General features: G+C 37.0%; 6 protein-coding genes across 8 annotated transcripts; 2 read left to right on the top strand and 4 right to left on the bottom strand.

The window, feature by feature from the left end:
* The first annotated feature begins 4,560 nt into the window (after positions 1-4,560).
* On the top strand, positions 4,561-5,961 carry LOC149932911 (uncharacterized). Its single transcript, XM_090156781.1, has 4 exons — positions 4,561-4,733; positions 4,845-4,984; positions 5,051-5,327; positions 5,389-5,961. The coding sequence occupies exons 1-4, from the start codon at positions 4,626-4,628 to the stop codon at positions 5,443-5,445; spliced, it is 582 nt and encodes a 193-aa protein (XP_090012907.1). The 5' UTR covers positions 4,561-4,625; the 3' UTR covers positions 5,446-5,961.
* On the bottom strand, positions 5,438-10,420 carry LOC149932912 (VPS35 endosomal protein-sorting factor-like). The gene is made up of 19 exons (XM_090156776.1): positions 10,287-10,420; positions 9,655-10,109; positions 9,382-9,584; positions 9,231-9,315; positions 9,088-9,165; positions 8,877-9,021; positions 8,720-8,813; positions 8,567-8,644; positions 8,217-8,498; positions 7,988-8,158; positions 7,653-7,882; positions 7,511-7,591; positions 7,284-7,446; positions 7,035-7,227; positions 6,836-6,975; positions 6,599-6,764; positions 5,958-6,076; positions 5,747-5,893; positions 5,438-5,678 (listed from the first exon to the last, which is right to left on the bottom strand). Exons 1-19 carry the CDS (start codon positions 10,298-10,300, stop codon positions 5,580-5,582), a joined length of 2,943 nt encoding a protein of 980 aa, XP_090012902.1. The 5' UTR covers positions 10,301-10,420; the 3' UTR covers positions 5,438-5,579.
* A 7-nt stretch (positions 10,421-10,427) lies between these two features.
* Gga (ADP-ribosylation factor-binding protein Gga) lies at positions 10,428-13,752 on the top strand. Its single transcript, XM_090156779.1, has 10 exons — positions 10,428-10,654; positions 10,760-10,920; positions 10,983-11,081; positions 11,141-11,299; positions 11,630-12,458; positions 12,523-12,655; positions 12,720-12,925; positions 12,986-13,152; positions 13,221-13,328; positions 13,394-13,752. The coding sequence occupies exons 1-10, from the start codon at positions 10,612-10,614 to the stop codon at positions 13,487-13,489; spliced, it is 2,001 nt and encodes a 666-aa protein (XP_090012905.1). The 5' UTR covers positions 10,428-10,611; the 3' UTR covers positions 13,490-13,752.
* A 10-nt stretch (positions 13,753-13,762) lies between these two features.
* LOC149932914 (AP-5 complex subunit zeta-1-like) lies at positions 13,763-17,072 on the bottom strand. Of its 2 annotated transcripts, none has more exons than XM_090156777.1 (14): positions 16,836-17,072; positions 16,581-16,770; positions 16,476-16,522; positions 16,311-16,408; positions 16,128-16,247; positions 15,848-16,060; positions 15,562-15,774; positions 15,315-15,496; positions 15,178-15,261; positions 14,833-15,134; positions 14,648-14,770; positions 14,277-14,589; positions 14,049-14,221; positions 13,763-13,992 (listed from the first exon to the last, which is right to left on the bottom strand). In XM_090156777.1, the coding sequence occupies exons 1-14, from the start codon at positions 17,015-17,017 to the stop codon at positions 13,863-13,865; spliced, it is 2,370 nt and encodes a 789-aa protein (XP_090012903.1). In that variant the 5' UTR covers positions 17,018-17,072; the 3' UTR covers positions 13,763-13,862. The 2 variants fall into 2 exon arrangements, with proteins under 2 accessions (XP_090012903.1, XP_090012904.1); XM_090156778.1 differs by having other exon boundaries at positions 13,796-13,992; positions 15,318-15,496; positions 16,836-17,071.
* Positions 17,073-17,209: 137 nt separating this feature from the next.
* On the bottom strand, positions 17,210-18,111 carry zuc (Mitochondrial cardiolipin hydrolase zuc). The gene is made up of 2 exons (XM_090156780.1): positions 17,527-18,111; positions 17,210-17,464 (listed from the first exon to the last, which is right to left on the bottom strand). The coding sequence occupies exons 1-2, from the start codon at positions 18,023-18,025 to the stop codon at positions 17,262-17,264; spliced, it is 702 nt and encodes a 233-aa protein (XP_090012906.1). The 5' UTR covers positions 18,026-18,111; the 3' UTR covers positions 17,210-17,261.
* A 1,734-nt stretch (positions 18,112-19,845) lies between these two features.
* LOC149932916 (Golgi apparatus membrane protein TVP23 homolog B) lies at positions 19,846-22,398 on the bottom strand. 2 transcript variants are annotated; one of them, XM_090155644.1, is made up of 6 exons: positions 22,179-22,398; positions 20,873-20,960; positions 20,568-20,802; positions 20,369-20,494; positions 20,182-20,307; positions 19,846-20,119 (listed from the first exon to the last, which is right to left on the bottom strand). In XM_090155644.1, the coding sequence occupies exons 2-6, from the start codon at positions 20,932-20,934 to the stop codon at positions 20,042-20,044; spliced, it is 627 nt and encodes a 208-aa protein (XP_090011770.1). In that variant the 5' UTR covers positions 20,935-20,960; positions 22,179-22,398; the 3' UTR covers positions 19,846-20,041. The 2 variants fall into 2 exon arrangements, with proteins under 2 accessions (XP_090011770.1, XP_090011769.1); XM_090155643.1 differs by lacking the exon at positions 22,179-22,398 and having other exon boundaries at positions 20,873-21,167.
* Positions 22,399-24,982: the final 2,584 nt, after the last annotated feature.

The following is a 24,982-nucleotide window of genomic DNA, read 5'->3' on the forward strand; positions in this document are numbered from 1 at the left end:
TTCAAAGAGCACTGAAAGATAGCGAGAAGGGGTGCAGCAAGCATTGACGAGCCTTCACGTAACAGCCGGGGATGAAGACCATCCGTCCCAGGGATTTGTCAATCTTCAAACGCCGGAGATGATTACGCACATTGTTTTACGTTAAGCCAAAGTCCAGGGGTGACAAATTTTATCGTGCAGGTGAGGTTGGAGCATCAAGGTGGGAAAAGAAGTCGCCCAGAAAAACCGCCTCCTTGTGTGGTTTGTCGGTGAATACTGAACGGAAAAGTCATTAAGTGTTCCAAATATTGCAGCGGGATCCCGAAGAGTTCCCCCGACCTGATTAACAACAACCAAGAGCGGCTTCTTTGGGTTCAAGGTGCGAGCCACATGAGAGTAAAGAGCTTTCGGATTATTAGGTACATCATCACCAAGGGAGGCTTCGTATTTGTACTTTGCAGAGCGGATGTGCGAGATCAGTTTGTTACGGTGTATAGCAAAGTCATGTCTAGACTCCGGAGACGACCGAAACTTATATATGTTTCAGTCTCCCCAGACCACCATGGTTCCCTACGTAAACAAGACTTTTCAGTGGCAAGGCTGCAAACCAAGGGAATGCTGGTATCTCTAGCCTCATTTATGAGAATCAGGAACCGGCTGACCATTTCATCCAAGGAATCAGCCAGCTGGACACCATTCCAGTCCCTAGTCAAGAGAGCTGCACGGAAAAGGTCATAGTCCCCACGGTTATACGAATAGCGTACTGGTAAAGCAGGCGGGTCCGGAATAGCATTCATCAGTTGGAGAGAAAAAGAAAGAACGTCATGGTCGCCCTTCCCCAGAGGCGGTAGATGGGAGAGGTCAATTACGGCATCCCAGTCATACGTGAGGACAAGGTCCAGGAGGGAGGGTCGATTGTCTCCCCTTTGGCAAATGGGAGACAGCACATGTTGGCGCAATGTAAACACAGAGACAGTATCTAAGAGTCGTTTCTCAACAGAGCGCACCCCTTTACTATTAGAAAATAAGATCCAATTTATGTCAGGTGCATTAAAGTCACCTAATACAATGAGACGAGCGGCCAGTTTGCTAGCTCGCTCGATGGTGCCCAGCAGCCGCTTCAGAAAATCAAGTGTGGCGGACGGGCTGCGATAACAGCAGAGTACTAGATAAAGTTGTCCATCCATTTTCAGCTGACAAACCAAAATATTTGGAGAGGTTAGAGATCGATTGAGGGTCGAAAATACAATACACAACCCTCCACTTGGTAGTATCACAATCGGCTCGGAATGACTCGAAACCCTCTATTAAAAAGAGCTCCGAAACAATATCCTTATTCAACCAGGTTTCGGTGATAGATACAGTCGGGAACAGATTTCCAAACAAGGGAGCGTAATTCGAGAATTTTACTTAGTAACGACCCCGTGTTAGTCGATAGGAAGCGGAGTAGGGCACGGGCAGGAGGAATAAAAGTCGTTGCACATGGGTTAAGAGAAGAGAGTGCCAAGGAAGGTCCTCGTTAGCGGGCTGGTTGACAGGTGTCCCCGGTGGAGAGAGTGCTCGATTTCAGTAGTTCGGCATCTGGTTTGACAACCAGTTTAAAGGTTTGGGTTGGAAACGAGGAGGTTGTTGGTAGGTCTGAACCATCTGGAAACGAGGTGGTTGAGGTTGGCCAGGGTTGTGCGGCAACTGCTGTGGCGATGGATATCGTGAATAGGGATAGACAGGTTGGGCCTGGGATGCATCTTTGCGATAGTCTTGTGAGGAAGGATTTGACCCCGGTGGGCACTAGGATGGGGCAGCGGAATTCGTAGCTACAGCAGCATTAGGGATAACTTTATAGTTCCTGACACAGAGATTACTCTCACCAGCAGAGACGCGGTTCTGCAGTTCACCCACTGCTTTTTGGTACCGAGCCTGTTGTGCCCGAGTACGGTCAGAGCGTGTCACCAAAGGGAAACTTTGATCTTGCCTCCTGGTGGAGATATGCTTAAAAAATTCCTGCTTTTGATAGTCGTTATGAAATATAAATTTAATTGGCCGGGGATAAAGGCCAGCAGGCTTAGACAAAGTACTTGGTAGCCGAAAGAAGCGAATGTGCGTTGGGAGGTTACAACAGCGAAGTAGGTCCCGGACACACTCCTGACCAGTAGCATCGTCAGAGTTAGCAGTATCCTCCGGCACATTTATCAGTAGAACATTATTCCGTCGGAGGGTTTCTTGTTGCAAGTCCTCTAACGTATCAACCTTAGAATGAACTTTCTCCAGGTGAGCCATATCCCTCTTCTGTAACATCGGTTCCATCCTTTCGAGAACGTTATCAGTAATGGTAGAAGCATCAACCTTATTATTGAATAATTTCAAATCTTTCCGTTCCTGCTGCTTGAGCAGTGGGTCAATTCGTGCCAGGACAGCAGCCTCAAAAAAATACACGTCGGGACTTCTTTCTAACATAAACCCCATATGGTGCCTACAACGCTTGGTTCTAGTAACAATTTCGTTGGCCGCCAACAGCACTCCCAGTCCTCCGCCTTTCCTGTCGCCAGTGGTACGGTTAGTTCCAACCCATTGGGAATTACTCAGGTAAGGGGGCTCCTCGCCATCTCGAAGATTGGTTTCAGCTAGTCCCAGAAAATTCAACCTTTTAGCCAGCATAACACAGCTCAATTCTTGCCATTTTTGCATACTGCCCTTCTGAATATTTAAAAAACCAAATCTAAAATGCTACGCATCTGACTGTTCCGTTTCCCTCGTTTGGTTTTCCTACGCTTGAAAGCAGGGCTACGAGCACGCTACGAGCAAGACTTGCCCGCCCTCCAGGGGCTGGCTGAACCATAGATATAAGAAATGTATATAAAGGTCTAGATAAATTTCGGGGCGTCTAAGCCATAGATATAAGAAATGTATATTAAGGTCTAGATAAATTTCGGGGCGTCTAAGCCTAACATAAAATACGGAATTGACACCGAGGAAGGCACGTGACCAAGAGCGCGAGCTCTCTTAGCATTTTAGTACTAAGTGCGTGACCTTTCCGCAGGCCGTAGTCTTTAGACACCATCTGTTGGTGACTTTTAGTATAATTTTTAAGCAGGAGACAATCATGACAATGGCTCTCGCGACGGTAGCACGAGCTTTCTTACCGATAGATAGCGCCTTATAAGGATAGCCGGCAGAAATTACGCGTTTCTGCTAGCTGTCACCTCCGTATTCACTCCCTTTGAAATATTTTATCTAGACCTTTATATACGTTACCTATATCTATGGTCTAAGCCTAACATAAAATACGGAATTGACACCTAGCAGACACCGAGGAAGGCACGTGACCAAGAGCGCAAGCTCTCTTAGCATTTCAGGGGTACGTTCAGAAACAGTCAACGGAAAAAAACCGGTGGATTTATATTTTCCACCGATGAGCTTTTTCGTCATAATGACGTCGTAAGTTGCTGAACGCTTTTATTCAGTCATCGGTGTTTTTAAAATAGCGTAGCATTAATAGTAGTTTTACGTCAGTCATCGGAAAAACCGACTATTATTTCGGTGACTTCGGTGTCTCACCGATGACTATCGTGACGTCAAAACCCGAAATTAAAATGCCGTTCAGTAAAACACCGGTGTCACCGGTGAACGTTTCTGAACGCAGCCTAGTACTAAGTGCTTGACCTTTCCGCAGGCCGTAGTCTTTAGGCACCATCTGTTGGTGACTTTTAGTATAATTTTTAAGCAGGAGACAATGGCTCTCGCGACGATAGCACGAGCTTTCTTACCGATAGATAGCGTCTTATAAGGATAGCCTGCAGAAATTACGCGTTTCTGCTAGCTGTCACCTCCGTATTAACTCCCTTTGAAATATTTTATCTAGACCTATATATACGTTTTCTATATCTATGGGCTGAACCCATTGAGTTGGGAATATTAATCTAGAGATCCGATCAAATCTGCTCCCCGTGAAACAAGTTTTTGAAAATTACGAATGTGCCGTCATCTCTAAAATGACGAGAAAACGTTATTATTTGACGCGTGGCGCAATCCATTATTTTTGAAAAAAAAATTTGCCAGAAAACGCGTCTTTTTTTTTTTCAAAAACAAGAAAGACTTTATTGGTGTATATGGCAGCGGAGGCCTTCACACCATGTGCATCATACAGAGTTAGACTACAAATTGAAAGTATATACAAATAGCGATAAGAAGATAAATACACAAACCAAAAACAAAACTATTGTACCCGGCAAAGTTAACGAATGCCAACGGCGCGGAGCAGATTACACATGTCCGAAATAATCGGTAGTACACCTCGAGAAAAGGCCATACGGAGACCCGATACAGAGTGGAGAAAGTCACCTGCCGTAAGCGACGCCATGGATGCTTCTTCTTCCATGGCGACGCCAAGAAAACGCGTCTTATTTGAACGAACCATTGTGAGATAGACGGCGCCACGGGTAGAATGATAAAGTTTTCTCGTCATTTGGGAGCAGACGGCAGTATTCTTATTTTTTAAAAACTTGTTTCGCGAAATACTGAAATCCGACGTTTTGATTGAACCTCTAGATTAATATTCCCAACACAATGGCTGCTGTACCTGGCTGTACAAATTGGAAAAAATAAAATGGCCGTTTCAGATTCGAAATAGTGCTAAACACGGCGTTATTATGGAAGAACATACTAAAGAAAATGGAATTAAAACTTACCTTTCCATTACGGAACTTCTACATCCGGAAAATTTATCGAAAGAAGTGCTTTTAGAGCTTCTAAATGAGGTAAATATTAGGATTAGTTTTATGCCTTGGTTAGATTTAATGCAAACGACTGATGGGGGTGGGGGGGAGTTGAACATTTATAACAACAGTACTCAATACAAACGTTTTCAGAGATATCTTGGTGCTGAAAGAATTGGAGATTTAGATACTGTAGAGCTCATTGAATTATACCAAGACATTATTTTACCCCAGCCACAAAGGGAATTCAGACACAAGAAATGTGGTAGTTTGGTGATTGAATTTAAAAAAGGGTACTTTTGAAATTCTTTGAATTTTTTTTAGGAGCAATAAATACATAAGAGTATCATTATTATTAGTTCCTCTAAAGAAGACAATAGGAGCGGAGATCCTATGCAAAGTTCTGGAACTGCTTACCCAACAAAACGTAAATTAAAGGATGACAAAAATGTCAGTAACAAAGGGAATAAAAAGTCAAACTTAAATGAAGAACCACCAGAAAGGAAAAATAAATTAAATGGAAGTTCTTCAGATTCATCTGAAACAAGTAACTGTAAATCTAACAAACTGTTAGACATTAGGAATGACAGATGTGATACAAATAATCACAAGAGGAGGCCATCTGATAATGTAGAGGTAAAGAAGTTAAAGAAATTTATTCAAAATTATATTAACTAAAACTAAAAAAAATTCACAGGATAATTTATCTGATGAAAGCAATTCAAAAAAGCACAAAAAAATTACATGGCCATAATTTTTTAATACTAGTATTTCATTTGAAATTTAAATGTAATTGCAATTATACACATCCTGTACATTATAAAATATGTAAATAGATTTTTACAACATGACGTGAAAATTTCATTTAAAAAATAAAATGCCTCATTTTCAAACCATTGTTGGAATTTGTAATCGAGATGCTAAATCTGTGTAATATTTTCCACCAGGTTTACAACCTTTTTTCTTAAGCAACTCTAGACATCGAACCTAATGGTGGGGAAAAAAACACCTTGGTATCCTTATTTAAAAAAACCCTCAAATAAGTGAATTCTTACGGAATATCTATTGTCAATTGTATTGTGTTTATGGGCTAACATCCACAGGTTGAATGCTAAATCCACTAATGAAGTATTTGATAAATCAGCGTGAATTGCCAACCTCAAAAATAAATCCAATGCTAAACTGCTTTGACGTTTAGAATACTGTGGGTAAAAGATTGATAAAAAAGATCAAATTGCCTCTGATAAAATTACAACTTATGCTTACATTTTTATCCCCTAATACTTTTAAATGAGTCAGAATCTCTTCCACTACAGTAGTACAGATATTATTAATCTCATTTAAAAATTTTGGATCATTTCCATATAAAGAATCATTTGAATCCACTAGAAAAAAAAGTGTTTGAATTTTAGTGCATAATTGCAACAGTGTTAACTAGGGCTGTGCAAGTACTCGGTCTCGAGTAAGAGTACCCGACTCGAAAATCGTTTTCTAGGACTCTTTTGGGTACCAGGGTCGTTTACCAAGGCTTCGAAGTGGACTCGAGTTCATAAATAAAATTGTAAATACCCGGCGAGTCTATTATTTTCCGGCAATTCTTTTTTTGCTTTGCTTCCAAATATTCCGCAAATAATTTTTATTTAGTAACAAAAGCGATAAATCCCTGATAAAAGTGATAATAAAATTTAGTTTGAGGTTTTTTGTAATATTTTTAAAATTGGTCATATAAATTTAATAATTAGTTAAGTACATAATGAATAATTTGTTAAATATTATGACTCGAAAGAGAAAATCCATTTCTTATGGACTCGAATGAGTAATGCAAAATTGGACTCTCACACCCCTAGTGTTAAAATAAATTCCATAACCCTATACGCAATCCAATGGAACATTGGAAACAAATTTACCTTTTTCAATATGGTAGATGTATTTTTCCTGAGACATTGCAGATAGAAGGTTTAACACACTTAAATAAATAATAACTTTAGAATCTCCTGTATTATCCCATGTGTACTCTCGTATGATGTTAAGCAGACCTCGTACTAAGTACAGCGGTTCTTGCTCAGGGTGATCCTGAAGGTTATCAAATTATTTAAAAAAAAATTAATCCCCAAAATAAATTATAGGAATTTAGATGAACTTACAGGTACAATAAGCAAGGTTGAGAGAAGGTTATTTACGTAGGAAGCAAAATATGGTTCACTAGACTTCTGCTTCCCATCAAGTTCAATTGTAGGTGGAACTTCGGGCAATAAACTCACAGCTGCTTTAAAGAATGCGTCGGCTAATGGCATAATATGGATTACATTTATATAATCTCTCTTTGCATATTTTGGTAACTACCTTGTGATAAACACTGATTCAATAAGGCCACTTGGCCCGACACCAGGTAAAGGTCTAGCCTTTGGAAAACACCCATAAGAGAAGGAATGGTTATGAACGCGTAGGCTGTACAAGCTTTAACAAAAGCTGCAGTTTTTCTGGTATGATGCCCTTGTACAACCTGCCTGGTTTTCATAGCAAGTAAATTTACACACTAAAAAATAAGAGGTTGAAAGTGTGAACCAATTTTATCAGTCAATTAGTAATTACTTGCACAAGTTGGGTTAACACTGGGTCTAAATTGCTGAAAGTGGCCCTAGCTTCTACATAGAAACTCAATTGTTGTTCGAAATCTCTCCCAAAATTAATTCTCCTGATGAAACTTGATATTAAGTATGATATCTGTCTTTTTTCATCTTCTAAGGTTAAAGCGCTAAAAATAAACCAAGAAAAAATATAATAATTTTTCAGGTATCTTAAATTAAGTACAGTCTTACTTCACAGGATCGTGCATAGTTTTGCAGATAAACATTAGAGCATTGATGCAAACGGGATCACTAGTTGACTCGTGAGTAGACCTAAAGAATAGCGCCCAATTTTAAATTTGATATTTTTAAAGACATCATGTTTCATATTCACCTAATAAAGGTTTCTATGATAGCTTTGCAGGCATCAACTTTAACGTTTTCCTTCTGAAGCATGTCCAAAAAAGGAAGAAATTTATCCATGGAGAAAAGGTCTGTCACATCAGGCAAATGAGTCACTAGTCTCTGTACAACAGAGGCTAGCTGAGGATAATGGTTTTCAAAGGCTCGGTCGGGAAGCATATGTTTCAAAATATCCCCCAAAAATGTGTTAACTTCTTGTTTCTGTAAAAAAACACTAAGAGTTAGGTAAAAGTTTATCAAACAATAAATGACAAACTTACTGTCTAAATAGCGAACCAATTGTCTAATAAGATTTAATTAACTTACCGTAAAATGTTTTACAGGATACTGAATCCATATTTCTGCACAACTCATATAATCCGAAGGATTCTTTAATTTAGTGACAACTTTCCAAACTTCATTCAAAACTTGAAGAAGCTGATTTTCAGGTGGATCGGCTAGCGCTAAACATAAGCCTAATGTTCTAAATAGCATAGGCTGTAAGAAAAATATTTTATATATTTTATCCAATTAATAGGAAAAAGAAAAACTTTACTTTTGGAAACCCTGTATCTTCACACTCTTTCATAATTTCTACAAATTTCAAAGCTCTATTTGCTACAAACTGAGGTTGGAATGCGGCCATTATTGAGTTGAGAAGCAAAGCACTGTTGCCTTGAACTTGACACTTATCCAGTAATTGGGCCAAAAGTGTATCGGAAGCTTTGTAAGTTACGCATTGTAATATCCAATCTAAAGCTGGAGAAAACAGCGTGAGGTATACGGAAAATGGTACATTTTGCTCCACTAGAACTTTCTTCACAAAGCTACTGTTAAGCTATAGGAATAACATAAATTAGCCTTCATTATCCATAGCTTAAAACACTTTTCATTGAAGCTTGTTACTTGATTATAGCTTTGAAGAAAATCCCAAAAATTTTGAGAGACATGATCCCTTACATCAGGAGCTACAGTCATTCCAACCTAAAATTGCATTAAAATTACACTATTCCAATAATTTATGGAATGAATTTCAGTAAATTTGAACTTCTATCTTACCCTGCATAAATAACACCGCGCATAGGCAGCCACTAAAGGGTCACCAATACCCCTAATGGTTTTTGTAAGCCTCATTAAGGCTCTTGAATATTCCCTATGGATAAAAAACGAAAGCAGAATTTGAATAATTATGTGAATTAAGAAAAAACAGTCTTACCCCTTGTCTAGAAAGCTATATGATCTTAAAATAGCAGCTTCAACATAAAACCTTGGTATCAGTTCACGAATGGATGCTATTTTGAAAAACCAATTGCGACATGTTTCCTTGGCATCTTCAGGTACTTGTTCTGGGGTAAAATTTTCTGAAAGTTGTTTGAAAAGCTGTAAAATTTCTATTTTTGAATGCCTACGTAAATTAAGTAAAATACCTGGTAACGGAATTGGGATATTGCTTCCAGGTTTATAATATTTGGCTTTTTCATGAATTCTTTGGTTTACAAGCCGTCCTAAAATGATAAACTTTTTAGTCTAAGACACAAATAGTATAGGATTACTGAAACTTAAGCAGTACCAAAGTTATCTAAAATATCAGTAATTAAAACAAATTTGCTGGGATAAAATTGAATTACAACTGTATCCACCAAGAGTTTAGCGCACTATAAAAAAAGGACAAGAGATAAGTAATGGTGAATCAACTACTGCAATGAGACATTAATTGTTACTTGAATGGCTATTTTCAAAGCTTTAACTCTTTGATCTTGATCCCATGACTCCCGCAGAGCTTGGTTTAACTCTTCAATACGACAAACATATTCTTGTTGTGAGAGATTTAACATTTCTCTGATGGATCCCTCTTCAAAATCATCCAACTGCTCGAGTCTGGTTTTTACTTTATCAGAAACTGTACTAGAGCTTTTCACAACCACTAGGCAAAAAATTAAAATATAATTTCAAATTAAGACATGTGACGTTCGGTAAGCTGAAAGCCTCATCACCTTTATCGGTTCCTGAAAGGAAACTAGTTGTAATTGACAATTTTTCAGAAGTTGTATAACGAGTTAATATAGCCGATTTTTTAGATGTCCATGGCTCAAAGCCATCATCGAGGCTAATTGATCTTTTTGGTGTTAGAGACTCTTGGGCTGTCATTTGACTAAGTGGGTCAGATGCAACAGCAAATTGTGATAAAGGATCTAGCCCTTCTAAGGCTGAGCTCAATGGATGAAACACCGATAGAGGGTCATTCGGAGTTGTTGTTGTCATAGACAATTTCCTTGGAGTCCCTGGTCCAGACGAAGTGGTACTGCTAACTGCGGAACTACCCCATCTTTTCACTTTGCTTTCTTGAACTGTTATGGTCATTGGTTGCAATGGATGATCCAGAGATACATCTTCAGTTGGTAGGTAACCCTGCTTTTTTTCCAAATCATATTGTCGTCTTCTTGATTTCCTGTTAATATTATAAATTGTGTAGTAAAGTGGGGTAGGTGTGGGAATGATGGGTATCACAATAATATAGATTTAAGCCCGCGTAGAAAAAACGTGAGGGCGGTTTTTAATTTATTAAGCTGTCTAATGTTTTGATCTTAAAATGTAAATAACGGCATAAAATAAAATTAACAATTACCACTCGTAAGCCATCTGATAAAATTCACTTCAACAAAATCACATAAATATTGGAAAATATTTTTGACATCTCAGGTGACCGATTACACCCTCTGTTCATGAAGCAGACGAAATAACGGAGATCTGAGAAATAGAAGGCATGTGCTACCCTCTATGGTAAAAGACGACGGATAATTCTTGAGCGGTTACTTTCGGCGTGCCACCAATTGTCAAAAAAGTTGACATATTTGGAGAACCCTAAATATTATTACGACTGGAATTTCTTTAACATTTTTATGTGCCAGCTTTCAGATCTAAATTAATTTAAAATAAATATCATATCAAAAATGACGACGACTGATGACGATAGTAATTTGGAAATATTGCTTGGTATGTTACATTAACTGCAAAACTTGACAGTACACCAGTTACCATCATTATAACACATTGTTTGATAATGATTATAATCGGCTTTCACTTTTATATCTAATATAGCAAAAGCAGCAAATCCATTAAATAGAGAACTTGACATGGAAGCTGTAAGTGCCTTTCACGAATGTATGTCAGAAGAACCCGAAGGCCCACAAACGGCACTAAGATTTTTGGCCCATAGAATTCAATCACCACAAGAGAAAGAAGCTATGATGGCACTCCTGGTCAATTCCTTAAAAAGAGTGTTAGTTGCAGACATAAAGTCTTACAATAGTTTCTTTTACAGGTGTTAGAAGAATGTGTAAGAAAAAGTGATCCTAGGTTTCTTAATGAAATTGGAAAGTTTAGATTTTTAAATGAACTTATTAAAGTAGTTAGTCCGAAGGTAAATCTAATTGTATAAGGTTGTATAGCCTCCTAAGCTTGCTAACATTTTCTTTATAGTACTTAGGCAACCGAGCACCCTCTAAAGTTAAACAAAAAATTCTAGAGCTTATGTTTAAATGGAGTGTTGAATTAAAGCACGAATCTAAAATAAATGAAGCTTACCAAATGCTAAGAAAACAAGGAGTTATTTCAGAGGATCCAATTCACGTACTTGAAGTAAATAAAATAGATGTTATTCAAACCTAGGAGCAACAAACACAACACCACACACAAGGAGAACGCAACCCTTCAAAAGTCGTGGATTTTCTTATGTACATTTTTCATTGGCTAGACGCTCTAGCGCCTGCTGCCGTCGGAAGTGGAAAATTCCGAAATTGTCTTCCACCCGCCCGTAAAAGTTCAGCGTAAAGGCTCGTGACGCTCGTCCAATGAAATTCGTACACAACCCTTCGTTAGCGTGTTTAAAGGCTAGCTGGGTTCTCCTTGTGTTTGTTGCTCCTAGTTCAAACTTTCTTCATTAGTTAATATTCCCCCTCCTATCCCCAGCATTATGAACCTCCAGAGGCTCCTTCTCCAAGACCCCAAAATCCAATATTTGAGGATGAGGAGAAATCAAAGCTGCTTCAAACTTTACTTCAAAGTAAAGATCCAGATGATTTACAAGCCGCTAACAGACTAATTAAAAGCATGGTCAAAGAGGCCGACAGAAGAATGGAATTAATGGCCAGAACCATGACGGAACTTGAAGCTGTTCATAATAACGCAATAGTATTATCAGATATGTTAGATCATTATGTACCAGGTAAAACATCTGAAGAAGAAAAGGATCTGATGAAAGAACTGTTTGAGAGCTGCGAAAGACTGAGGCCAAAGCTCTTCCGATTGGCAGGAGAGATGGATGAAAAAGACTCTGGTCTAGATGACATACTTAGAGCAAATGACGAACTGACTGTGGTTATAACTAAATACCGGAAAGTCATGGGAATGGAAGATGGAGTTGTCTTTGATCTCACTGCTCATTCTAAAACCCCTGCTACTACTTCAGCCGTGTCCTACGAGGCTTCCTTGATGGATTTGGGGTCCCCAGTCTCATCCAACGTAGCCGGTTCTAGCAGTACCAAATCCAAGACTGAAGTATCTTTCTTAGATGATCAACTTTTGAGCTTAGGGTTAAATGATGCTCCCGATATACAACAAAGCAATAGTTCCTCAGGTCTGATTCCTAATTCCACTGAAATTTCAGCGAGTGGCAACCTTCTTTCAGAGCTAAATACCATATTCTCCACTGCAAACACCACACGCATAAATAGTCCTATTCCACCTCTGATTGGAATTGGAAATTCAGTACTCCAACCAACAAATGCAAAATCTGAGGGTATATTAAAATATTTGCTAAACATTTCATGACTGTTTCACTAACACGCATGTTTGTCACGCAGTTAAATTGGCTACCTTAGATAGTCAAATTTCAAAGCCTAAGCATGTCAGTGGCTTGGACGAGCTTGATGTGATTGGACAATCTCTACTTAAGCAAAGTTTGCCTCAAAATATAACTAAAATGGAGTTCCCGAGGTACACTATTTCTCATACTTTCAAGTTTAAACAAATCAAAAACAAAACCTTACCTCTATTACAGTACGCCGCAGAAAGTACCCATGAGTCAGTTACAAAGTCGTCCAAGTGCAGCTGCACCAACTGCAGTTCTAGCACCTCAATCAGCCCTATTGACTTCCTTATCTGATCCAACAGTTTTCACATCATCAAACACAGCCTCCCCCAGTCGAGGGAATGATCCTTTTTCGTTAGCTGACACATTTGTTCCACTTGAAACTATTCAACCTGGTAATGACGCAAAAAAATCACAATTATTTCACATGTATATATTAAAAAAATATTATTTAGGCATTTTACCTCCGTTGACTTTGCGAGACAAAGATGGGTTAACTGTCATAGTTCATTTTGGAAAAGACAGTCCCAGAGAGGATGTTACTGTTATGGTAGTTTCCACCATGAATAAAAACACAAAGGCGCAGTTTAAGAACGTAAAATTTCAAGCTGCAGTACCAAAGGTTTTTACGTGGCAGTTATAGTTATATGAAACGTTAATCTAATGTTTTTTGGTGTTTAAACATTTCAGACAATGAAAATCAAATTACAACCTCCTTCAGCGACTGACCTGCCACCTTATAATCCAATCTTGCCCGCAGCAATTACCCAAGTTATGCTTTTGGCTAACCCCAATAAAGTATAACCTCAGTTAACCACTGACAAGTGGTGTAAATCTTAAATTAATACTGTATATTTACACAGGATAAAGTCCGGTTAAAGTATAAAATAACTTACACCATGAATGACGAAAACAAAACTGACATAGGGGAGGTGGACAGTTTACTAGCCACAAGATGACACTGCTTTGATGAATTATTTAGTTTCAAAATTTGGCATAAGATGGAGAAAAAATATTCCCCAAAAGCCAGCATTTTGGTAAATCATTACTTTGGTCATTGAGTTAGCATTCCAAACAATTATTAATTCAACCAAAGTTATATAAAGAAAAAATTAGCTATTTTCTCTGCCATTTCTATATGATACTGTTATTTGGACCCAATTGTTTTATGTATATAACTGTGTAGTTTAATCCCTTTATGTATGTTTTTCTAGTCTATTAATTTGTTGCATATTGCGAACTTTAGGGTATATTTTTTATTTAAATTTGCATTAAAAATGATTTTCCCCAAAAATATATTTTATTTACAAAATTTACCATACTTGTTATAGATTAATTTGAAATATTATCACTGCCGAGTAAAGTCACAATTGTCTTAAGAGTAACTGGCAAAGAAGTAGGATCATTGTGCCATTTTCCACTATAAATGTCCTTAGATGGACTGAGTAATTGAGAAGCAACGCTAATGATAGAAAAAATGTTAGACAGTTTATCCATTAAATTTAAATCTGAACTTACTTTGGCATTCTTAAGATGGCCAATAACTCGTTAATTCTGTCCATGACTATTTTGTTGGTCAGGTAAGCAAGTTCATCTTTTGCAGCTGCTTGTTCAGTCATTGCTAGTTTTTGCCCTGCTTTACTCAAGCACAAAATAGCTCTAGGAAGTAATTCTTGGCTACGACTAGAAAGCTAAAACCGGAAACCTATTAACAAAAACTTAATTCATAATAGAAATAAATCATACCTCAGCTAATGTTGTTAGAACCACACAAACAAGCTTCGGGAAACTGTTACTGTCAACATCGCTGCTCGAGCTCAGAATTTCATATATGACAGTTTCGAGGCCATCATAATACTTTGAAATGATTTCAGGTTTGCACAAGTCGGTATAAGCTACGCTATTGTACTCTCCAACCGCCCAAACCAAATGAGTAAAAACGTCAGTAGCCATTTTGACTTTCTTAATTTCGCTTATAAAGTCCAATATTTCTTCGTGTAAATGAATGACTAGTTCAGGGTGTTTATTAAATAGTTTCAATACTGTAGACGCGACAATCCTATATTTCAAAGTAAAGTGTTAGTCATAATTTTGATATAAAATTTAATCCATCTCACTTTTGAACTTTTTCACTATAACCTTTAACGTGATAAATCAGCATTAATCTATCCAACATTGCTGGTAGTAACAGAGAGGCCAAACCAGCATCAGCATGTTGTATAACAATTTCAACGAAGCAACTACAGATAAAAATGCTTAAGAATATTCATAATTTTGTTAAAAAGAATTGTATTGATAGTACTTGAGCAAAGCGTTTGCAGTTTTGGCTGACGATGTTACCCGAGGATGGATGTTAAGTGGTTCAATAGCTTGATGAAAGCTTTCAACTCGATTGAAAGTATCACCCATACCACTCGCAGGACGTAGAATATAATTGAACATAGATTGATACTCTGCCTTCCCATATATTTGAAGTAATGATGGCTCGAGACCAGAAAGCAAAGGATTTCCCATCATTTTCATAACGTCGCCTTGCTTCAAACTAGCTTGTTGCAATATTAAAGACGCAGTCACACATGGAAGATCTAGTAACGAATGAAAAGCCTATTTTACGATTAGTTGAGCCAGTATATTTTTTATGACTCACTTCAACAGAAGTCAGTGGAGATAAAAATGAAGGCAAGATGTCTAAGAAATCCCCCTCAAATGCGCTGGGATTCCAGGCTACAATCTGAAAATGGAAAAATTAAAATTTGCCCCTGAATACAAATTTATAAATATTACTACTTTTAATAAAGATGGAAAATATTTCTCCAGGAGACTGCTACTATAGCATAGTTTAGCCAGGTTATCATGAACAAATTTGATAATTTCATAAGAGGATGAGTTATCATGATAACATAATGACACAGTGTCTCTTAAAAGAAACGGACCAATGTCATCCATTTTACTCATCATGATACTACCTGAAAATAACTAAATTATAATACAATTTATAAAATGGTGAGTAGAAGATAAGGAATATTTTTACTGTGTCTAATAATGAATTGAGATGTTGCTACTAAAGCTACCACATCGGGATAACTTGGCTGTTTTATTAAAACATTACGATCATGCAACCTTCTAACTATAGATAAGCATTCGGCAGTATGTTCACTATTGACAGCGCATATTAAACTCAAAAGGTTTAATGATTCGGCTAAAGCTGCTTTTTGCAAATCCGCATCACTTAGAATCAAAACACCTTCAAAAACAAAATGAATACATGATAAATAAACACCCTGAAAGAAATTTTTTTAAACAATTAAAGGATTTACTTCTTTCACTTTGATCAATTATACGTAAACAGTACTCTTTAAGAATACTCAAAATATTAGGAGGTAACAGTTCTAAAAGTCTCAAATTTGAAAATGGATCAGTGGATACGGAGTTTTCCATTGAATTGGATAAATCAGAAATGTTTTCAAACCATGGCAAAAGGAATGAAAAACACTGATTTCTAAAAATTTGATCATTTGGCATATTTTCAACTGTTTAAAGAATAAGACATTAAATAAAAAAATTTAAAATTAAAAACAAAATCAGCAATTGTATTACTGCTGGATAAAACTGTTGGCATGTCTTGAGTTATATTTCCATCTAGCTCTTTCACAATATAACTTGAATCCGAGATTTTGAGCTTATTAATGGCAAAGTGAGTCACTTTTTTGAACTGACCTACAAATTATTAAAAAAGTTTTACTTAAATATAGTTTAATAAACTTTGATCTTTGAACTAACCAGTTGATAATACTAGAGACTTTGAAGCAACTGTTTGACCAAGAAATTGCAATATTTTTTGTTGTAACGATTCATTAAGCATAGGATTATCCAAATTACTATACTCAAAAGAATCAAGAATAAGCTAAATCAATTTGGAGTATCGCTCTAATGCCTAAAACCTACTCAATAACTCTATCCACAATCTTTTTAAACCCTGTATCATTTGGACCCTAAAATAAATAATTTTTATCAATTTTTAAATAATGAAGCTGATTATTATTATTATACCTGAGCTAGGGCAACTGGTAAACTATTAGCGAGGCATTTGATGTCACCATTAACCATTGCCTCGCATAAATCTGGTTGGGGTGCTATTATTTGTAAACAATCAATGACGATAAGTCTATCAATGCTAGAGGTTGACTCATTAAATAGTAACGCTAATAAGGCGTTGACCCCAGCATCAATATCCACCCCTCTGAAAATAAATGAATTGAGATAAGTGTTGACAAGAACAAGCCAAGGGGTAGAGTTAGAACTCACTCATCTTGCTTTGCAAATCTCATGGAGTTATACAATTCTAACAAATCTCTTCGCTTAACTTCTTTTGGAAAATTTGATAAAAATTTATTAAAACTGCCACTTATCGAATTTGCATCTTCCTTGTCTCTAAAACTAGAAACGGACGATGACATTTGTTTCTCAGTCCTGACAGAAAACGCCATTTTCAATACCGACGTGTAATAAATGAACCACGTGCTCTTCGTCTGCCAAAAAGCACGTGGTGTTTTGGTTTTGTGAAATCAATCATGTGACTAAAATCTGAGGAACATAACAACTGCAACACAGACTACTTTTTGGATAGGGAAAAACCACCCCCCATAATGTTTTACAACACAATAAATCATAAACATGAGTTGGTTTTAAAAATTGTTAAAAATTTATGACTTTATTAAAAGCTTTACAAATTTAGCCAAAGAGTGACCACAGTTTCTCGAACTCCTTGATAAATGCCTTTACTAAGTTCCCATTAGTTGAAACAACAACATTCTCATGATTCCTCATCACCGCTGAACCAGTCCAATTAAATGAACCATTCACTAAAACCTGATCGTCTATAATCAAGAACTTATGGTGCATCAAGTTGTCTAAATTGCATCTAACAGGAATCCCTGTAAAATATTAAAAATGTCTTAAAATATAATAACACAAAATAAAAAATACTTCTATTCACCAACTGAAAGAAAAAGTCCACGTTTGGTTCCAGTTGTTTCCGCCTGATCTCTGTCAAGAATGATTCTAACTAGAACTCCACGTTTATGGGCATCCACGATAACTTGAGACAGTCGGTCATTCGTAATGATATAGACACATATATCCAGTTTTTTTTGGGCTAAATTAATAACCCCGCATAATATTTCAAACGACGTGTCAGCGTGTAGATATTGGCAATTTTGAAGTTCACATTTTTTTCCGCTACCCCTTTGGTAAGCTTTACAGCTAATACCTTTATCAGGGAAAAAGAACGCCCCTTCGAAATCGGCACTTTCATGACCGCCGGCTATGCTGTACTTTTCCAATCCGGTTACTTTAAAGAAGTTTAACAAACGAGATTTTATTCCTACGACTTTTTTGTCGTGTCTAATCTTAGGTCTACACCATTTCCATATATAATAGACTACTTCTGTCGCGACTGAAGCAGAAACTGCCACTATAAACCACTTTCTACGCATATTTAATTACAAAACTATGTTTTTTACAAATATGGAATACAAATTTCCAATGAAGTTTATAACACCAACGTTTTAGTAATCTTGAAACTACGAGGACATATTATTTTGAAAATCAACAAATGAGACCCCCCCCTGTAGACCTTGACCGTGGAAAATTTGCACACGCGCATGCGCTTTTACTAAGCGCAAAGAGGGTATACAAATTTCTAGAATTACAGTCCCTCCCCCAACAATAATATTTATCATTAAAGTTCACTGTTCATTTCTCTATGAGGACTTTCTATTGGTCTGTCTGGTCATTCTGCGAATAATTGCGGTGCTTCGATTTGGAAAGCTATGTTTCTGCGAATATTTGCGGTGTTTCTATTTCGAAAGCTGGGTTTCTGAGAATGTTTACGGTGTTTCGATTTTGAAAGTTGGGTTTTAGGAATATTTGCGGTATTTCGATTTCGAAAGCTGGGTTTCTGATTGGCGGTGTTTAGTTTGAAAGCTGGGTTTCTGCTTGGCGGTGTTTAGCTTTTGAAACCTGGGTTTCTGTGAATATTTGCAGTGTTTCGATTTCAAAAGCTGGGTTTCTGATTGGCGGTGTTTAGTTTGAAAGCTGGGTTTGTGCTTGGCGGTGTTTAGCTTTTGAAACCTGGGTTTCTGTGAATATTTGCAGTGTTTCGATTTCAAAAGCTGGGTTTCTGTGAATATTTGCAGTGTTTCGAATTATTCGCAGAAACCCAGCCAGTTAAGGTGGGGTGGTGGAGTGGTTAGCACGTTCGCCTGGCAGCAAGAGGAGCCGGGTACGATCCCAGCTTGTGGCACTGGGTGAAAACTCGAACAACTCCTTCTGCGTTGAGTTTGCAAGTTCTCTCCCCAATGGTTTAAGGGGTTTTCCCTCGAGCTCTTCGGTGTTTTGTCGTCTGTTACGATTTTGAAAACTTGTAACGTCACAGCTGTAGTGTTAATAGTGGCCGCCATGACAGTTACCGTTTTTTATCAATAGGCAAATTACAATGGTGACGTCGCAGGGTTTCTGACGTCAAAATTAATAAATAAATGTCGTATATACACCTTTGTTAATACAAAACATTAGAACACGCTTTAAAAAATATGCTAAAATCGTTAGTAAATCTCTGGTAAAATGTTTTAATTGATGTTATAAAACGCGCATTTCCGCATAACGCCATTACCCGTATCACCCAAATATAGTTCTAGGCAGTGTGACTAGGTGGCGAATAAAGACGTTTTAGGTTAACGGTAATAGTGAGGGAGCTGTCAGCTCGCATGGCATGAAGGGCTTACCACCACTCTCCTACGCATTGTATTAAATTAATGGCTTTAAAAGTCGCTTGATGACTTAGGCCTATGGTGGCGCCTTGGTATTAGCCTAGCTGATTATTATTATTTCAAGGGTGATTGAAAACCTATTTTAACCTACATTAAATTACTGGCAAAGGGCATTAAATTTGTGCTACACTCCAAAGCAATTGTAAAAGGAGTAATCGCATTGATCATCTGCTTAAAAGTCGAGTTTGAAGTTGCTGCTCTAGTGTGGTCACAACTCACAAGCGAATATAGTTAAATTTAGAGTAAAAAATGTAGTCCCAGAACAGACTGAAAAGTATGTAGTAAACACTTTAAATTACTTTTTGTAGATCTTGTTACCCTGGCTGTTACATCCACCTGACGGAATTAGAGTAAAGAGCTAAACTACCTCAATCTCAGAATATATGTAAAGTATCCACCTAATGTAGCAGCAATTTTATCAGAAATGGCACTTTCTTTAGCCATATATCATGCCTTTTGCTTCAAACCATTAAAAATAAGCATACTTTGATAACAAAAATATTTATAACTGCATAAATTATGTCAATTTTTAAGATCATGTGAAATATTCCGCGTTCTTACAATTTACAATCATCATATTTTGTTAAAAAATAATAATGGAACGTTTATTATCATGGCAATAGTAACCAATTCCACAATTTATGGAAATGACTAGTTAATTATCTTTATCACACAGACCCTTCAGACTGTGCCCGAAAACGATTGAGCTCGCTCAGGAGGAACTGTGCCTTGTTTAGATTTCCCAAAAGATGAAAACATCTACAGATATTATCAATATTTGTTAAAACCAATGAACTCCTTTTAAAGTATAAATTCCTCACATTTTTGAACATCTGTTGACCCATAAAATTGGAAGCGACCGAGCCAATAGATTGTTTCCCCATTTTGCATCTTAAGTAGCCGTATGTATTAGCTCCATTTAAAATTATTGCAATCACTACAATCATCTTCAAACAAATAATTTACATGAACAAAATGCTATTAATAAACTAATCAAAATGTACTTACAAACCACTTGAAATTTAACCTGAATATGCTGATGAAAAAGAATATAATCCAAATAACTGGAAATAAAACCAAAGTTAGCCAGAATATACGGGATTCAGATGCATTTACCAAGTTGTCTTCTCCTTCCTGACAAATACACAAATTTTAAAACCATTTATAAAATTTCACAGCCCTCTTTTTTTTAGCATGTAGACAATACCTTTCGTGACTCAAAGACCCAATGACTCTTACTATTATCATCAATATAATTCCACCACCTCAACCCAACTAAGACTCGTCCAGTTACATTTTTGACTGTCCAGAAGTCCATGGAAAGTAACAATACTATGGTAATAAAACTTGCGATAAAACTGTCGCTGAATAAGCCACATAACATATAAACGATGACAGCGCCAACTCTAAAAGCTAAATGAAAGAAAACGACTGCTGGGTGCCTGAAATTATTATAATTAAAAATTTTACTAAGACGTTTAATTTCATAAATTATCTAATTATAAATCGTACTTTAGGTTTTGCGTGGGACCGTCATCTTGAAAATGAATAGAAACGTCCTGCCCATTGGCCATTATAACTTAGCCGAATTTGACCAAGGCTTAAAAATATTATAAATTTCGCAATGGAAAAATTATAAACCGTGAAAGAAAAAACGTAGGAAAGGCGTATAAGTTACGAAAATACTTTCAAATACGAACTTAATTAAATTCAGTACAAAAACGCCACTAAAAACTGACAAAAGTCAGTCACGGAACTCAAGTTGTACTCGTAGTACTCATAGTTTTTTACACGTGACGTCAGACATTTTACATTTTGTTGTAATATTATATCCTAGATGGCGATACTACCGCTAAAAGTTTAAAAACTGAATAGTTCATGAATATTAAAAACAGCGACTTGGCACTATGACATCCTAAGACGTCACCGAAAATTAAACGTCTAAGTGTAACCATTTAAAATCGAAAAATTGATTTAATTATCTGTAATAACCCTGTCCCCTCGGACCCCTCTTTAAAAGTGAAAGGCGGTTTACATTTTTAGAACCGGCCAGCTTACAGTAGATAGCAGTGACTGGACTAATAAGTATTGTCTCATCATACTTCACTAGCTCTGTTTGTCATCAAAGTACCTAATTTAATGGTTAACTAGGTAGGGAAAATTTGTATGCACCATTTTAAATTATGTAACAACTCGAGTCCTGTGAGATATATAATAGGAATTTCTTCAATTAATTTTCAAAGCGTGCTCTTTTTGCCGAGTTGTCAATTTTTTTCATCCGTGTAGCGCAGGGAAGAAGCCCGTACTTGTTTGTAATAACCAATCAATCACAGTTCGATGTCACAGAGTCTTACGTTTCTATTAAGCTCCACCTATCGCCTTGGGAGAAGCGACTTATTTCTGTTGAATATTCATGGGTTAAACAAATTCGTGACACCACGAGAACCTTCTTGAAAGAATGTTGCTGTTCTCGATTTCCAAATCAAATCGTTTTACTTGTCTTCGTTAATTTCCAACGTTTCAAAACCTGTTCTTAACAAGGGGCTTATATTTTTCACCGGCCATAAATTTAATTATAATTATTTGTTTATTTTAAGGATAAACAATAAAGGTTGACTCTTAAATATGAAAAACGCGTTAGAAAGAATTTCTAAGGGGGTATCGTTTGAAAAAATTAGGGAACTGGTTCAGCGAATGTTACGGGGGCGAGAAACGCGATTAGCTAAAATGACCCATATAAAATATAGAAAACCCCTTCGGAACTTTGAAAGAAAATTGCAACGAAATGAAAGAAAAATTAATTAGACGGAGTACCTACCAAGTCTACTCCCTCCTTTGATTAATCAGAACGAAATAACAAAATTTCTTTATAAATTACATTCCGGGTCAAACAGTTCGCCAAAATCAATAGTAATTCGTTATATTTCGGGGTGACAGTAGATTATTTTGGGAGTCTACCAAGTAGAGGTTAGTTCAAAAGTGACAGGGTCTATGACCTAAACTCATAACTCGGTGCGAAAAAAAGGAGGTCGTGAGAGAATTTGTTTGGAAACAACGTAGCGGATTGTTACGATTTATTATGCCTGAAAACGTAAATTCAAGAAATAGATTTCGCCGGGGTTGTTAGAGAGAACCCAGATACATGAATGAGTCATCCAAAATATTATAATGGGTGTTCAAAAACGTTCGCTCAGAAAAAAAAGTTGAAGAAGTTTTAGGGGGCATAATCGGGCACGAAGGGTTACTAAATAAGAGGCGTGTTTTTGGCGAAGATTCGACTCCATTCGCATACGTAATTAGGGTTGAATTTTGTTTCAAATTAGGTTTGAGTTTATAAGTTATAGTCCCACGTAAGTTCCCGACTCTTTTGTAACTAAATGCTTGTTCCCGTATAACAACATCGCGTTTTAGAGGTATAATTGCGCTTTTAGCTGAAGAAAAAGGGTTAAGACGTGTACGGAATAAATTTCCAAAGTAATCGAATTACGTAACAAATTCTTTTAAATAGTAGATTTAAAAGTCAACCTTTTTCAAACGAATCCACATAAAAACATATATAGTTCAACTGTACCAGTTGAGTTAATCAACGGTTTTACGGCCACCTACGAGGAGAAGTATACCAGTAGGGACTTCAAACGAGCTGAAATTCCATTTTAAAGTGCTTAAAAGTACATTTACGGAAAATTATGCAAAATTGCGTTGTGGCTCTTTTTCTTTTGAATTTGACTAGTTTCCCGAACGAGCTGCGGAAATAGGGCTGAATATATCCCAGAATATGATCTGCCATCACAAGGTAGCGAAGGGGAGGAGTTAGGCCTAATTTTGCACTGATTTCATGAAAAATAGCGCCATAAATAAACGCGTGATTTGATTGAAACAGAAATAGATGACTATTTAATAAAATATTTCCCTTTAAACCGCCCACACGATAAAAAAAATATTTTTAAAACAGATGACGAGTCGGGATTTGATCCAGAAAAGTTACGTAATAAACGCCTTCTCTCTTCAAGAATTTAGACTTTTCAATAAAAGGTAAGAAACTACTCCAAGAAGGGTATAAAGAAAAAAATAGGTGATCCTCAAGGTTGTACGTCAGCCACCAAAAAATCACTAAAAGAGTAAAAGAATTTTACACTCCGGAGGCGAGGAATCTGAGAATTTCACGGGACCATTTTCATCCAGTTTTCTTGGCATTTTTTGACAGCCAGAGAACGGCAGGAGGTCCAAAGGTGGCCTACACATTGGCGGCCTTTAAATTTATATTCAAAAAGGTACCCCGACCTCCATCCATCGCCTTTGTTTATCTTCAAAAGAATAATACGGAACTAAAGAGCGATATTTTTACTCTTTCATTTTGGCTCGGAAAGACGCCCTAAATTTTGATCCCAGCATCATTGTACCATGTAGATATTTTTTGACGGTTTAGGAACGCGTAAGCTGCCATTCGTTTTAATTTTATCACTGACCTCCCTCCTTCCTCTCGACATCACTTTTTGGGAAATCACATTTTGGGTTTCCGCCAGAAAGTCGCGCGTTTTTTAGGTGGAACTCTCGCTTTTCGGGGAAGAATGTGTTTATTTTTCTCCTCTTCTTTTTGTTACCGACGCGGGTACGAGCAATACGGTTCCCGTCCCGCGAAAATATGAACCTCGTGACTTTGTTATTTTCGACCTTAAATGTAGAACGACTAGACGAAAGGAGAGAGAGAAAAATGGTCAAATTTTAGGCCAAGATCGGAGAGCACCCGATGCTGAGAGTTATCCACGAGAGAAAGAAAATGCGAGAAAACGTGGGATATTTTAACCTGGCATTATATTTGGAAGTAGTAGGAGGAGGTGCGGGATACAACGACTTGAGTTTTGGTCAAATTCCAAGTCGGGTTCAAAAATGTATCCGCGGGCTGAATGCCAAGGTACGAAATGGTTTTCAAAACCAAACGCGTATAAAAAAGAACAGCGCTCCCAAACGAACTTTGAAATGTCAAAAGAAGCAACGCGATTTTCGTATTTCTTCGCAATTTCTACCTCCGCAATATCTTCTGGATGTCATATTTCTAAATGAGGTTTTAAATTAATTTCCCTCCCAAGGTTATTGAAGTTTCACCACACGTTCTAAATGGTAGGTAAATGATTAGGAAAGAGTGTTTAGTAGCTGACAAAGCGTATTTAACTGAACTGAAGTGAATAGAATAGGAGCGTAAGTAACGTAATAGCCATAAGTATGCCAATGGCCCAATGAGGAAAATTATCACCGAACTGAGCCATTGCGCAATCTAGGTTTTGTTCTTAGCACAGAGCCCCCTAGTGTCTAAAAAATGAGCCAAACGAAATATACTACGAAGGATGATAACACGCTACTCAGTTCGAGTGCAAGTCCAAGTCGGAGTTAACAAAAATTTTAGTGTCGAAAACTTGTCAGGAAATTATAGAGCTCGGGGTTCGGATAAGAAATATCGGATTTATTTGTTTTAATCCATAACCGAAAATTATCCGAATAAAAACTTATTTTTTGCATTATCAATCCTTTTATAACAGCGAATAATATCCATAAATAAACAGTTAACCGAAATTTTTATGAATAATCGAAATTTTGGCGGTTAAATTATTTGTTTAAATTAGTATT

The sequence above is a fragment of the Leiobunum rupestre genome, chromosome 8 (genome assembly GCF_980474605.1).
Source record: "Leiobunum rupestre chromosome 8, qqLeiRupe1.1.hap1, whole genome shotgun sequence".
Classification (NCBI taxonomy): Eukaryota; Metazoa; Arthropoda; class Arachnida; order Opiliones; family Sclerosomatidae; genus Leiobunum; species Leiobunum rupestre.